Genomic DNA, 12,691 nt, shown 5'->3' on the forward strand with positions numbered 1-12,691 from the left:
AGACTGGAGAAAATCAAGGTCGCCCTGAGGGGATCACTACAGAGGTTTGTCCGGAGGTGGCAGCCATTCATTGACATCTTCAAGAAAAATTAAGCTGCCAGTGGGGCGGGGGAGCAGGCTTGGGGTTGAGTAAGGTTAGGAAGACCAGTGGAAAGGGGGGCTGGGGAAGGAGGTGGTTCTGTTTGTGTAAGCCATGTTTGGCTGGGGTTTGTTACTGGGTGGGTGTGTTATTTATCTTGTTTTGTTCCTTTTGATACCTGATGGTTAAAATTCTAAATGCCTCAATAAAATATTTCCTATAAAAACCAAGTACTTGTACCTCTTTCAGCCTGTACAGTAAATTGGGGTTGCAGTACATGCCAACTAATTTTTATTCAAAAGATTGACAACCATGCAGTGAAATGTTTTGGCAATGATCTTTAATATAAAAGTATTCAGCTATCTATAGTATATTAAAACAGTATTTATTCTGCTCACATACAAAATATATACAGTATCAAAACTTAAAGAATATGTGTTAGTATTTGGGTTATGCATAAGGAGTAACATGGAAATAAGTTTAGAAACTAAATTCCATGTTCATGGTACAAGATTTACACTACCACTTTATGTTGTAATGAACTAGGAAAGATAGCACAAAAGTATCAGAAGCATAAAAAAGATTTCTTTAAAAATCAGTCTATTAAAAAGTTGATGGCATTTCTATCAACTGGTCTCAAGCTGTACTAATTACTTCAGGAAGTGCTTGAAGACTGATGACTTTAGGATTGGTTGCAACACTCTTTGTTGTATTGTGAGTCTTGTAGATTCCAACCAGCCTATCAGCAATTTCAAACATATTGTTTCTCAAAGAAATGATGATGAATTGAGCATTTTTGGTCTGTTCCTAGGGAAAGAAACAGTAAACTCCGTCAAGACAGACATTTGTTGAAACGTGTGGTGCATAAATTACACCTGCTTTCAGCCAGCCAGTTGTCTGACAAGCATGGGAACCAAACAATTGAGATCCATTCAAGTGGTTTGTTTGCCTTGTCTCCTGTCAGGGATACACTACTTACTCAAACCCCAGAGAACTTAAGTGCAGGCTGACAAAGGCATTGAATTGTGTACAGTAGAATTGCACCTGCATTTAATCAGCTTTAACTCTGCAACCTATTGACCAGTTTGTGCATTAACTTACAGCTCTATCTGAAGTAGATGGTCTGCCACTCCAGGTTCCATCAATGAATGAGGATGAATCATAGAATTCCTACAATGCAAAAAGAGGCCATTCGGCACAGCGAGTCTGCATCGATCCTTGCAAAGAGCACCCTACCTAGGCCCACACCATCCCCGCAACCCAAGCTAGCCTTTTTTTGGACCCTCAGGGGCAATTTAGCATCGCCAATCCACCTACCCTGCACATCTTTTAATTAACATAAATTACCCCAAAATTCCAATTGTCATCGTGAACTTCAATCAGAGAGGGACATTGTTAAGAATAGGGCACTCCTCCATTAGCAACTTACGCTCCCATTAAATACATCACAAACAAGAGATTCCACAACATGGCGCAGTGGGATGCTGCCTACGTTTTCTGCTGGCATGATTTGGATTCTTCCATTTTCCAAAGCTTTTAATTGAGCAATACTGCCAACATGTACTAACTTAAGGGTAACCACTATTGGCACTGATCAAGGTTAACACCATTTACCAGTCTTGGAACTGCAGCTGCTTGAAAGCATTTGATATTTGGTTTCACACAAAATAATTGAAAGCATTTTAGAAGGCACATGCCGCATAAGATTGATTTAATTAATTTGGCTGAATTTAGATAAAACAGTTATTTTTTCACCAGTTTTCTAATGCAGCAACTTCTGCAGATGACAATTTAAACAACGTGCATTACCACCTCTTCATTGAGATTTCAATTATTATGCATTAAAGTTTTCAGATTACTTCTTGATTAAAAATAATTTAGTCTTTTAACATATCTATTGGCTTTATTTCACAATTTGTTAGAGGTCAATCATCTCAGTCCCAGGGCATCACTGCAGGAGATTCTAAGGGTAGTGTTCCAGGCCCAATCATTTTCAGCTGCTTCATCTATGTCCTTCCTTCTAACATAAGGTCCGAAGTGGGGATGTTCGCTGGTGATTGCACAATGTTCACACTCAAGAAGCTCAACACCATCCAGGACCAAGAAGCTTATCGCCATCCAGGACAAGCAGCCCACTTGATTGGCACCCCTTCCACAACATTCAATCCCTCTACCACTGACGAACAGTGGTAGCAGTGTGTACCATCTACAAGATGCACTGTAGGAACTCACGAAGGCTCCTTAGACAACATTTTCCAAACCCATGACTTCTATCATCTAGAAGGACAAAGGCATCTGGTAACATCACCACCTGGATGTTCTCCTACAACTCACCCTTGACTTGGAAATATATCATCGTTCCTTCCCTGTCACTGGGTCAAAATCCTGGAACTCAAACAAAGAACAAAGAAATGTACAGCACTTGAACAGGCCCTTCGGCCCTCCAAGCCCGTGCCGACCATGCTGCCCGACTAAACTACAATCTTCTACATTTCCTGGGTCCGTATCCCTCTATTCCCATCCTATTCATGTATTTGTCAAGATGCCCCTTAAATGTCACTATCGTCCCTGCTTCCACCACCTCCTCCGGTAGCGAGTTCCAGGCACCCACTACCCTCTGCGTAAAAAACTTGCCTCGTACATCTACTCTAAACCTTGCCCCTCTCACCTTAAACCTATGCCCCCTAGTAATTGACCCCTCTACCCTGGGGAAAAGCCTCTGACTATCCACTCTGTCTATGCCCCTCATAATTTTGTAGACCTCTATCAGGTCTCCCCTCAACCTCCTTCGTTCCAGTGAGAACAAACCGAGTTTATTCAACCGCTCCTCATAGCTAATGCCCTCCATACCAGGCAACATTCTGGTAAATCTCTTCTGCACCCTCTCTAAAGCCTCCACATCCTTCTGGTAGTGTGGCGACCAGAATTGAACACTATACTCCAAGTGTGGCCTAACTAAGGTTCTATACAGCTGCAACATGACTTGCCAATTCTTATACTCAATGCCCCGGCCAATGAAGGCAAGCATGCCGTATGCCTTCTTGACTACCTTCTCCACCTGTGTTGCCCCTTTCAATGACCTGTGGACCTGTACTCCTAGATCTCTTTGACTTTCAATACTCTTGAGGGTTCTACCATTCACTGTATATTCCCTACCTGCATTAGACCTTCCAAAATGCATTACCTCACATTTGTCCGAATTAAACTCCATCTGGAGGCTTCCGGGTGCGGCTATGCAGAGCTAGGTCGCATATTCGGCAGCTCCTGCTTGGAACGGACTTTTGGGCTCTTTTACAGGGCCCCCACGGCATTTGTTTGACATTTCCCGGTGTGGGAAGAAGGCGGCAATATTCCCCCGACAGTGTCCCCCAGGAAGGGTATGTCTCTTGGTTGCCAGACACACGCAGAAACAGTGAAAGATTTGGCTGCAACTACAGGATAAACAGGGCCTCTTCCAGCATGCAGGCGGGGGAAGGGCAAGCTTAAAGCTGCAAGCTGACCTGAGGGCCTGTATCAAAGGTGAATTCTAGCAGCAGAGGGAACAACTGTGAAAAGACCTCATCAAGGCCACTGAAGGGACTTCCGGTTGCGGTGATGCCTAGCTAGCCGCACGCTTCGGCGGCTCCAGCTCCGACGGACCTTCGGGCTCTTTTAAGAGCCTCAACGGGGAATTTTTCGACGACGCAACCCGGTGTGGGGCGTGTGAGAAGGGAGTCCCCCCCAAACGAAGGAGGAAAAAACCGGCGGCGGCGGCTGCAGCGCGAGGAATCGTCGACCAAAGGGTCAGAAAGAGAGAAGTACAAGATGGCGGCGGAGAAAGCGCAGGCGACATGGGGGCCTGAGCATGAAATTGTGAGACGGTGCGTGGAGCTGCTGAAGAGGGAGGTGCTGACCCCGTTGCTACAGGCAATTGAGGGGCTCAAGGAGACATTAAAGACCCAGGAGACAGAGCTCCGTGTGGTGGAGCAGAAGGTGACAGATATTGAGGACGAGATCCTGGGCCTGGCGGTTAAGACACAGACGCACGAGGCACTTCATAAAAAGTGTACTGAAAGGATCGAAGCCCTAGAAAATGGAGCGCGAAGGAAGAACCTTCGGATACTGGGTCTCCCTGAGGGTGTGGAAGGAGTGGACTGTGGAGCGTACGCAAGTACGATGCTGAGCTCACTGATGGGTGCTGAGGCCCCTACGGGCCCCTTGGAGGTGGAGTGGGCAAATCGGATTCCGGCGAGAAGACCAAAAGCGGGAGAACCACCCAGGGCGATAATCGTGCGATTTTACCGCCTTAAGGATAGAGAAGAGGTCCTGAGATGGGCTAAAAAGGTGCGGAGTAGCAGATGGGAGGATGCAGTGGTACGGGTATACCAGGATTGGAGTGCGGAGGTGGCGAGAAGGAGGGCGAGCTTCAACCGAGCCAAAGAGGTGTTGCATAAAAGGAAGGTGAAGTTCGGGATGCTGCAGCCGGCAAGACTATGGGTCACGTATCAGGAGAGACACCATTATTTCGAGACGGCGGAGGAAGCATGGACCTTCATCAAAGAAGAGAAATTGGATCGGAACTGAGGGACTGATGCTGCAGGAAATGTTATTGTTAATGTTACGGTGGAAGTTAATTGAGAAGTAAACAGGGAAGGGGGAGACATTGGGGAAATGTGGGCGCCGGTGAGGGGGGAAAGACGGGACATAGTTGGAGAATGGGGAAGGGGAGGGGGAGGGGAAAGGGAGCTGCGCCATAAGAGGCGGGTCAGGTAAAGGGATGTTCCCGCACCAGAAAGAATAAGGCGGGAAGACAGGCGCAAGGCGGATGGGAGTTCCCCACATGGGGAGGTCGAGGAGTGAGCAGGAGTAGCCGGGGTCAGTTGAAGTCAGCTGACTTACGGAAGTAATATGGGGGGAGCAATCAAGCTAGAAAGAGATCTAGCGGGGAGGGGAGGAGGGAGGGAGAAGGGGGGGGGGGGACAACTGGGTTGCTGCTGCGGAAATCCAAAAGGAAATGGCTAAAGAGTGGGTGGGCGGGGATGGTGTGCGACGCTGGGGGAGCGAGCGGGAGCGCGGAGGCGGGATATGGGACTGGCCTAGAGAAGGTAATGGCTAGTCGACACGGGAGGGGGGCAGGTAGCCCCCTAGTGAGGCTGATCACGTGGAACGTGAGAGGCCTGAACGGACCGATAAAAAGGGCCCGAGTGCTCGCGCATTTGAAAGGACTAAGGGCAGACGTGGTTATGCTCCAAGAGACGCACCTAAAGGTGGCGGACCAAGTTAGGCTAAGGAAAGGATGGGTGGGACAGGTGTTCCACTCAGGACTGGACGCAAAGAATAGAGGGGTGGCCATTTTGGTGGGGAAACAGGTCGCATTTGAAGCAAAGAACATCGTAGCAGATAGCGGAGGTAGATATGTAATGGTGAGTGGCAGGCTGGAGGGAATGGAGGTCGTGTTGGTTAACGTGTATGCCCCAAACTGGGACGATGCGGGATTTATGAGACGGATGCTGGGGCGTATACCGGACCTGGAGGTAGGAAACTTGATTTTAGGAGGGGACTTTAATACGGTGCTGGACCCGGGGCTAGATAGATCCAGCTCAAGGACCGGAAGAAGGCCGGCAGCGGCCAAGGTACTTAAGGGGTTTATGGACCAAATGGGGGGAGTGGATCCATGGCGATTTCTTAGACCTAGGGCTAGGGAGTATTCCTTCTTCTCCCATGTCCATAAAGTGTACTCCCGGATAGATTTTTTTGTTTTGGGAAGGTCGTTGATCTCTAGGGTGGAAGAAGCTGAGTACTCAGCCATAGCGGTTTCGGATCATGCCCCACATTGGGTGGACCTGGAATTAGGAGAGGAAAGGGAGCAGAGAACACTCTGGCGATTAGATGTGGGACTGATGGCGGATGAGGGAGTGTGTGCAAGAGTGCGGGGGTGTATTGAGAGATACCTGGAGGTCAATGACGACGGCGAGGTCCCTGTGGGAGTGGTATGGGAAGCACTAAAAGCGGTGGTCAGAGGAGAGCTGATCTCCATTGGGGCCCACAAAAGGAAAACAGAGGCCAAGGAAAGGGAAAGATTACTGGGGGAGATTTTAAGGGTGGATAGGGAATTTGCAGAGACCCCGGAGGAGGAATTGTACAGGGAGAGGAGACGACTCCAGACGGAATTTGACCTTCTGACCACCAGAAAGGCGGAGGTACTGTGGAGGAAGGCACAGGGGAGGAGGTATGAATATGGGGAAAAGGCGAGTCGCCTGTTGGCTCATCAATTGCGAAAGAGGGCAGCAGCGAGGGAAATAGGAGGAATTAGAGACGAAAGGGGAGACACGGTGCGAAGGGCAGGAAAGATAAATGAGGTGTTCAAGACCTTCTATGAGGAACTGTATAGGTCTCAACCCCCAGAGGGAGAGGAGGGGATGCGGCAGTTCCTGGACCAATTGAGGTTCCCGAAAGTGGAGGAGCGGGGGGTGGTAGGCCTGGGGGCACCGATTGGGGTGGACGAGGTTATTAAGGGACTGGGAAGCATGCAAGCAGGGAAGGCCCCAGGACCAGACGGGTTCCCGGTGGAGTATTACAGAAAATATGTGGACTTGTTGGCCCCGTTGATGGTGAGGGCGTTCAATGAGGCCAGGAAAGGGGGGACTCTACCCCCGACGATGTCGGAGGCGACGATATCGTTAATTTTGAAGAGGGATAAAGATCCGTTGCAGTGCGGGTCCTATAGACCCATTTCATTGTTGAACGTGGACGCCAAATTGTTGGCAAAGGTACTGGCATCGAGGATAGAGGACTGTGTCCCGGGGGTGGTGCACGAAGATCAGACAGGGTTCGTAAAAGGGAGACAACTGAATGTTAACGTGCGACGACTATTAGGGGTGATAATGATGCCCCCAGTGGAGGGGGAGGCAGAGATAGTGGCGGCAATGGACGCAGAGAAGGCATTTGATAGGGTGGAGTGGGAGTATTTATGGGAAGTGTTAAGGAGGTTTGGGTTTGGGAACGGGTTTATTAGCTGGGTTAGACTTCTTTATGGGGCTCCAACGGCAAGCGTAGTTACAGGTCGACATAGATCGGAGTATTTCCGACTATATAGGGGAACAAGACAGGGATGCCCGCTGTCTCCATTGTTGTTCGCGTTGGCAATTGAACCTCTGGCCATGGCGTTGAGAGACTCCAGGAAATGGAGAGGGGTGATTAGAGGGGGAGAAGAACACCGAGTCTCGTTATATGCGGATGACCTATTGTTATACGTGTCGGACCCAGCGGGGGGAATGATAGAGGTTATGCGAATTTTGAGGGGGTTCGGGGATTTCTCGGGGTATAGGCTAAACATGGGAAAGAGTGAATTATTTGTGATACATCCAGGGGACCAGAGTAGAGAGATAGAAGGCTTGCCTCTAAGGAAAGTGGAAAGAAACTTCCGATACCTGGGGATTCAGATCGCTAGGAGCTGGGGAACCTTGCACAGACTTAATCTGACACGGTTGGTAGAACAAATGGAGGAGGACTTCAAGAGGTGGGACATGCAGCCTCTATCGCTGGCGGGCAGGGTGCAAGCAATTAAGATGATGGTCCTCCCGAGGTTCTTATTTGTATTTCAATGTCTCCCTATACTAATCACTAAGACCTTTTTTAATAAAATAGACAGGAGCATCACGAGCTTCGTGTGGGCAGGGAAAGTTCCGAGAGTAAGGAGGGGGTTCCTTCAGCGTAGTAGGGACAGAGGAGGATTGGCACTACCGAACTTGGGCGATTACTATTGGGCCGCCAATGTGGCAATGATACGTAAATGGATGATGGAGGGTGAGGGAGCGGCGTGGGAAAGACTGGAGAGAAAGTCCTGTAAAGGGACGAGTTTAGAGGCGCTGGTGACGGCGCCGCTACCGATCTCACCTAAAAAGTTTACCACGAACCCGGTGGTGGCGGCAACATTGAATATCTGGGGACAGTGGAGGCGACAGAGAGGGGTGCGGGGAGCCCTGGTGGGGTCCCCAATCAGGAACAACCATAGGTTCGCCCCGGGAAGAATGGATGGAGGATTTCAGAGCTGGTTCCAGTTGGGAATTAGGAGGGTGGGAGATTTATTTATAGATGGGACTTTTGCGAGCTTGGGAGCATTGGAGGAAAAGTATAAGTTGCCCCGGGGAAATTTCTTGAGATATATGCAGGTGAGGGCATTTACTAGACAACAGGTGAGGGAATTTCCATTGCTCCCGACACAGGGGATACAGGACAGGGTGCTTTCAGGGGTGTGGGTCGGAGAGGGCAAGGTGTCAGAGATTTACCGAGAGATGAGGGAAGAGGGAGAGGAGTCGGTGGGCGAACTAAAAGGAAAGTGGGAAGAAGAACTAGGGGAGGAGATAGAGGAGGGTATGTGGGCTGATGCCCTAAGCAGGGTAAATTCCTCTTCCTCATGCGCCAGGCTTAGCCTGATTCAATTTAAGGTGCTACATAGAGCACACATAACGGGAGCAAGATTGAGCAGGTTCTTTGGAGTGGAGGACAAATGTGGGAGGTGTGGCGGGAGCCCGGCAAACCACGCACATATGTTTTGGGCATGCCCGGCACTGGAAGGGTATTGGAAGGGAGTGACGGGAGTGATTTCGCGGGTGGTGAAGGCCCGGGTCAAACCAGGCTGGGGGTTAGCTCTATTTGGAGTTGCGGAAGAGCCGGGAGTGCAGGAGGCGAAAGAGGCCGACGTTGTGGCCTTTGCGTCCCTAGTAGCCCGGCGCAGGATCCTACTCATGTGGAAGGAGGCGAAACCCCCCGGACTGGAGGCCTGGGTAAATGATATGGCGGGGTTCATTAAACTGGAGCAGATAAAGTTTGCCCTGAGAGGATCGGCTCAAGGGTTCACCAGGCGGTGGCAGCCATTTCTCGACTACCTAGGGGAACGTTAGAGGGAAGACAGATGACCAGCAGCAGCAACCCAGGGGGAGGGGGAGGGGGGGGGGAGAGGGGGGGTTTAGTTTAGGTCAAAGATAAAGGGGTTTTGTTACTTGTGTATTGTTTAAAATTTCTGTATTGTTATTGTTGCGTTTGCTTTGTAAGAGGGGAAAAATTGTTGTTTGGGAAAAAATTTTCAATAAAACATTTATAAAAAAAAAAAAATTAAACTCCATCTGCCATCTCTCCGCCCAAGTCTCCAAACAATCTAAATCCTGCTGTATCCTCAGACAGTCCTCATCGCTATCCGCAATTCCACCAACCTTTGTGTCGTCTGCAAACTTACTAATCAGACCAGTTACATTTTCCTCCAAATCATTTATATATACTACAAAGAGCAAAGGTCCCAGCACTGATCCCTGTGGAACACCACTGGTCACAGCCCTCCAATTAGAAAAGCATCCTTCCATTGCTACTCTCTGCCTTCTATAACCTAGCCAGTTCTGTATCCACCTTGCCAGCTCACCCCTGATCCTGTGTGACTTCACCTTTTGTACTAGTCTACCATGAGGGACCTTGTCCATATAGACAACATCCACTGCCCTACCTGCATCAATCATCTTAGTGACCTCCTCGAAAAACTCTATCAAGTTAGTGAGACACGACCTCCCCTTCACAAAACCATGCTGCCTCTCACTAATACGTCCATTTGCTTCCAAATGGGAGTAGATCCTGTCTCGAAGAATTCTCTCCAGTAATTTCCCTACCACTGAAGTAAGGCTCACCAGCCTGTAGTTCCCTGGATTATCCTTGCTACCCTTCTTAAACAGAGGAACAACATTGGCTATTCTCCAGTCCGCCGGGACATCCCCTGAAGACAGTGAGGATCCAAAGATTTCTGTCAAGGCCTCAGCAATTTCCTCTCCAGCCTCCTTCAGTATTCTGGGGTAGATCCCATCAGGCCCTGGGGACTTATCTACCTTAATATTTTTTAAGACACCCAACACCTCGTCTTTTTGGATCTCAATGTGACCCAGGCTATCTACACACCCTTGTCCAGACTCAACATCTACCAATTTCTTCTCTTTGGTGAATACTGATGCAAAGTATTCATTTAGTACCTCGTCCATTTCCTCTGGCTCCACACATAGATTCTCTTGCCTATCCTTCAGTGGGCCAACCCTTTCCCTGGCTACCCTCTTGCTTTTTATGTACGTGTAAAAAGCCTTGGGATTTTCCTTAACTCCCCCCTCAACAGCACTGTGGATGTAGCTATACCTCAGGGACTGAAGCAGTTCTAGAAGATTGCTCACCACTGTCTCAAGGGGAACTAGGGATAGGCAATAAATGTTGGTATAGCCAGTGACGCCCACATCCCATAAATTAATTAGAGATAGTGCAAATTCATTACCTGCAAGTTCTTTCAGTTCTTATATCTGCTGCCCACAGCAACATCCCCTCCCAACATCCCACATCAGCCCCATCTGTCTCAGTAGAAACAAAAACATTCCATGATACTATTTGATTAGCAAGGGAGTTCTCCTCAGTATCTTGTCCACCATTCACTGCTCAACTAAACCCATACTCAATCCGGTCACTTATTTCATTGCTGTTTGTGTAACTTGCTGTGTGCAAAATTGATGACTAATTCCTCCATTATACCACCAAAGAGAAGTGTTCCAATTGTTCTAAAGTGCTTTGGGATGTTGTGAAAGGAGTTATATAAATGAAATGTGAGTCACCCAGAGGCGGGCCAGGTACAGCATCCCAAACCTCACCCCCTTCTTAAAGAGGACAACCTTAACCCCATTAAACCCATATTCATTCTTCTTCCGTTCCCAACCACATTCATTACTAAATGGAGAGCGCTTTTAAAAAATGCAACATAGCGCTGGCAACATTGTCCCATTTGTAGTATGTTATGTTAGTCAACAGAAGTTCAGGTTATTTTAAGCAGCCTCAAATACAAAACAAATCTAATTTACCACGTAATTTCAGGTATAGGATGGTTTCTTACTGAATGGCTCAGAAGGCTTGAGACACCAAAAGTCTTTCTGATGTTCTCACTTAATTGGTTGTATTTTTCATTATTACTTCTTAGTGGTTAGGAATAACATTTGCAGTTTTTTCAATGTTCTTATCGTATAAATTTTTTAACGCTTATTCTTTTACACTTTTACTGTATACTTACATAGATATAGTGAGCAACAATTGAAACATTTCTAAAATCCAGTGCCGCATCAATTTCATCCATAAAGTACAAAGGAGTAGGCTTGTAATGGTGAAGGGCAAAAACCAGAGCCAGAGAACTAAGTGTCTTCTCTCCACCAGAAATATTGAAAATTTTTTTCCAACTTTTCTTTGGCGGACGCACACTAGAAGAGAGAGTTTACATTAAGGTCATTAAAAAATTAATTAAATCTGTTGTATAAAGCAATTTGTTTCTCAAATCCAAACCTATTCAGCTTAGTTAGCAGTAATTTATTTTCCAAACAAGCCTGGCTCCAATAAAATGATTCAATGTCGCTAAAATGCCTAAGTCAAGGGGCAGGTGTGTGGAAAACGGTTAACGACAAATCTCAGGTGCACCCCCCCCCCCCCCACACACACAACCCGTTTTATTTAAAAGTAAGATCTTAGAGAGTTGTGACAGACATTAAAATTTTCACTGTTCAGAATTCGTTCAACTCACTGGCATTTTAACTTTAGTCAGCAGCTTGTTCTAAAATTACAATACATACTCTTTCTGTCCGACTTACATGGAAGGAAATTTGCTGCTGGTTGCCAAAGCAGCCACTCATGCAGACAAGTCAGTATGCAGTTCTATTCTGTTCAACATGGAAAGATCAAGTACTTATTGATAGCATAATTAGCAGTTACAGTTCAGATAGGTTAGCTTAATGACAGCAATTTAAGAATAAATCGGGACTTCAGGTGGCAGCCATCGAGCGAGTGGTCGCACATTTGGTAGTTCCCACTCGAGGCGTTTTTTTTTTACCTTTTCCCCGTTGTTGGGCAGATGTTTTGGTGGAAAAAGGTGCAGAGGTGATTGAGGAAAATTAAACTCCACTGGTGGAGCTAGTGGATGGATCCACGGACCAGAAGTGGGTCGAGGAGAAGGGAATTCTTGTTGGGAGCAAGAAATTCTTTGTGCGACACAGGTCAGGTGAAGATGGCTGAGGGTAAAGGGTCAGCCCTGTCTGCCCAGTGGTCAAAGGTGCAGCTGGTGGACTTCTTAAACGAGAAGTTAAGCCAGCAGAGGAGGGAAGCACAGACGGACCTGGTCAACGTGGTGGAACCGCTAAAAGCGGCGATTGATCGAGTGGAGGCTGGAGTCTCAGGGCCAGGCCATTCAGAAATTGGAGTTGTTGGGGGAGCACGAGGAGCAGCTTACCTCGTTGGCAGCAGAGATCGGAATAATGCGGAAGACTCAGAAATGGCTAAAGGAGAAGGTGGAGGATCTGAAGAACCGTTCCCGGAGTCAAAATGTAAGAATCGTGGGGATGCCCGAGCGCATCGAGGGAGAGGATGCTGGCTCGTATGCAGCCAAGGTGCTGGAGCAAGAGGGCCTTCCACCGGCCCCTGGAGGCCAATCAGGTGCATAGGGCACTAATAATGCAGCAGGCGAACGAGCCGTCGAGGGCGATGATGGTACAGCTACACCGATTCCTCGACAAGGAGAAGATTTTGCGGTGGGCTAGGCAGACGAGGAGGTGCACCTGGGAAGATTATGAGATCCGGGTT

General features: G+C 48.0%; 1 protein-coding gene across 3 annotated transcripts in view; it reads right to left on the minus strand.

Moving 5' to 3' along the window:
• Positions 1–402: 402 nt before the first annotated feature.
• Positions 403–12,691, minus strand: part of smc4 (structural maintenance of chromosomes 4) — an 89,609-nt gene continuing 77,320 nt past the window's right edge. For all 3 annotated transcript variants that reach the window (XM_072474467.1, XM_072474466.1, XM_072474468.1), the window contains exons 23-24: positions 11,139–11,322; positions 403–886 (exon numbers count right to left, since the gene is read on the minus strand). In XM_072474467.1, coding sequence (XP_072330568.1) covers positions 716–886; positions 11,139–11,322 — 355 coding nt within the window. In that variant the 3' untranslated portion in view covers positions 403–715. The remainder of the gene's footprint in view (positions 887–11,138; positions 11,323–12,691) is intronic.

This window comes from Scyliorhinus torazame, chromosome 14 (genome assembly GCF_047496885.1).
Source record: "Scyliorhinus torazame isolate Kashiwa2021f chromosome 14, sScyTor2.1, whole genome shotgun sequence".
Taxonomy (NCBI): domain Eukaryota; kingdom Metazoa; phylum Chordata; class Chondrichthyes; order Carcharhiniformes; family Scyliorhinidae; genus Scyliorhinus; species Scyliorhinus torazame.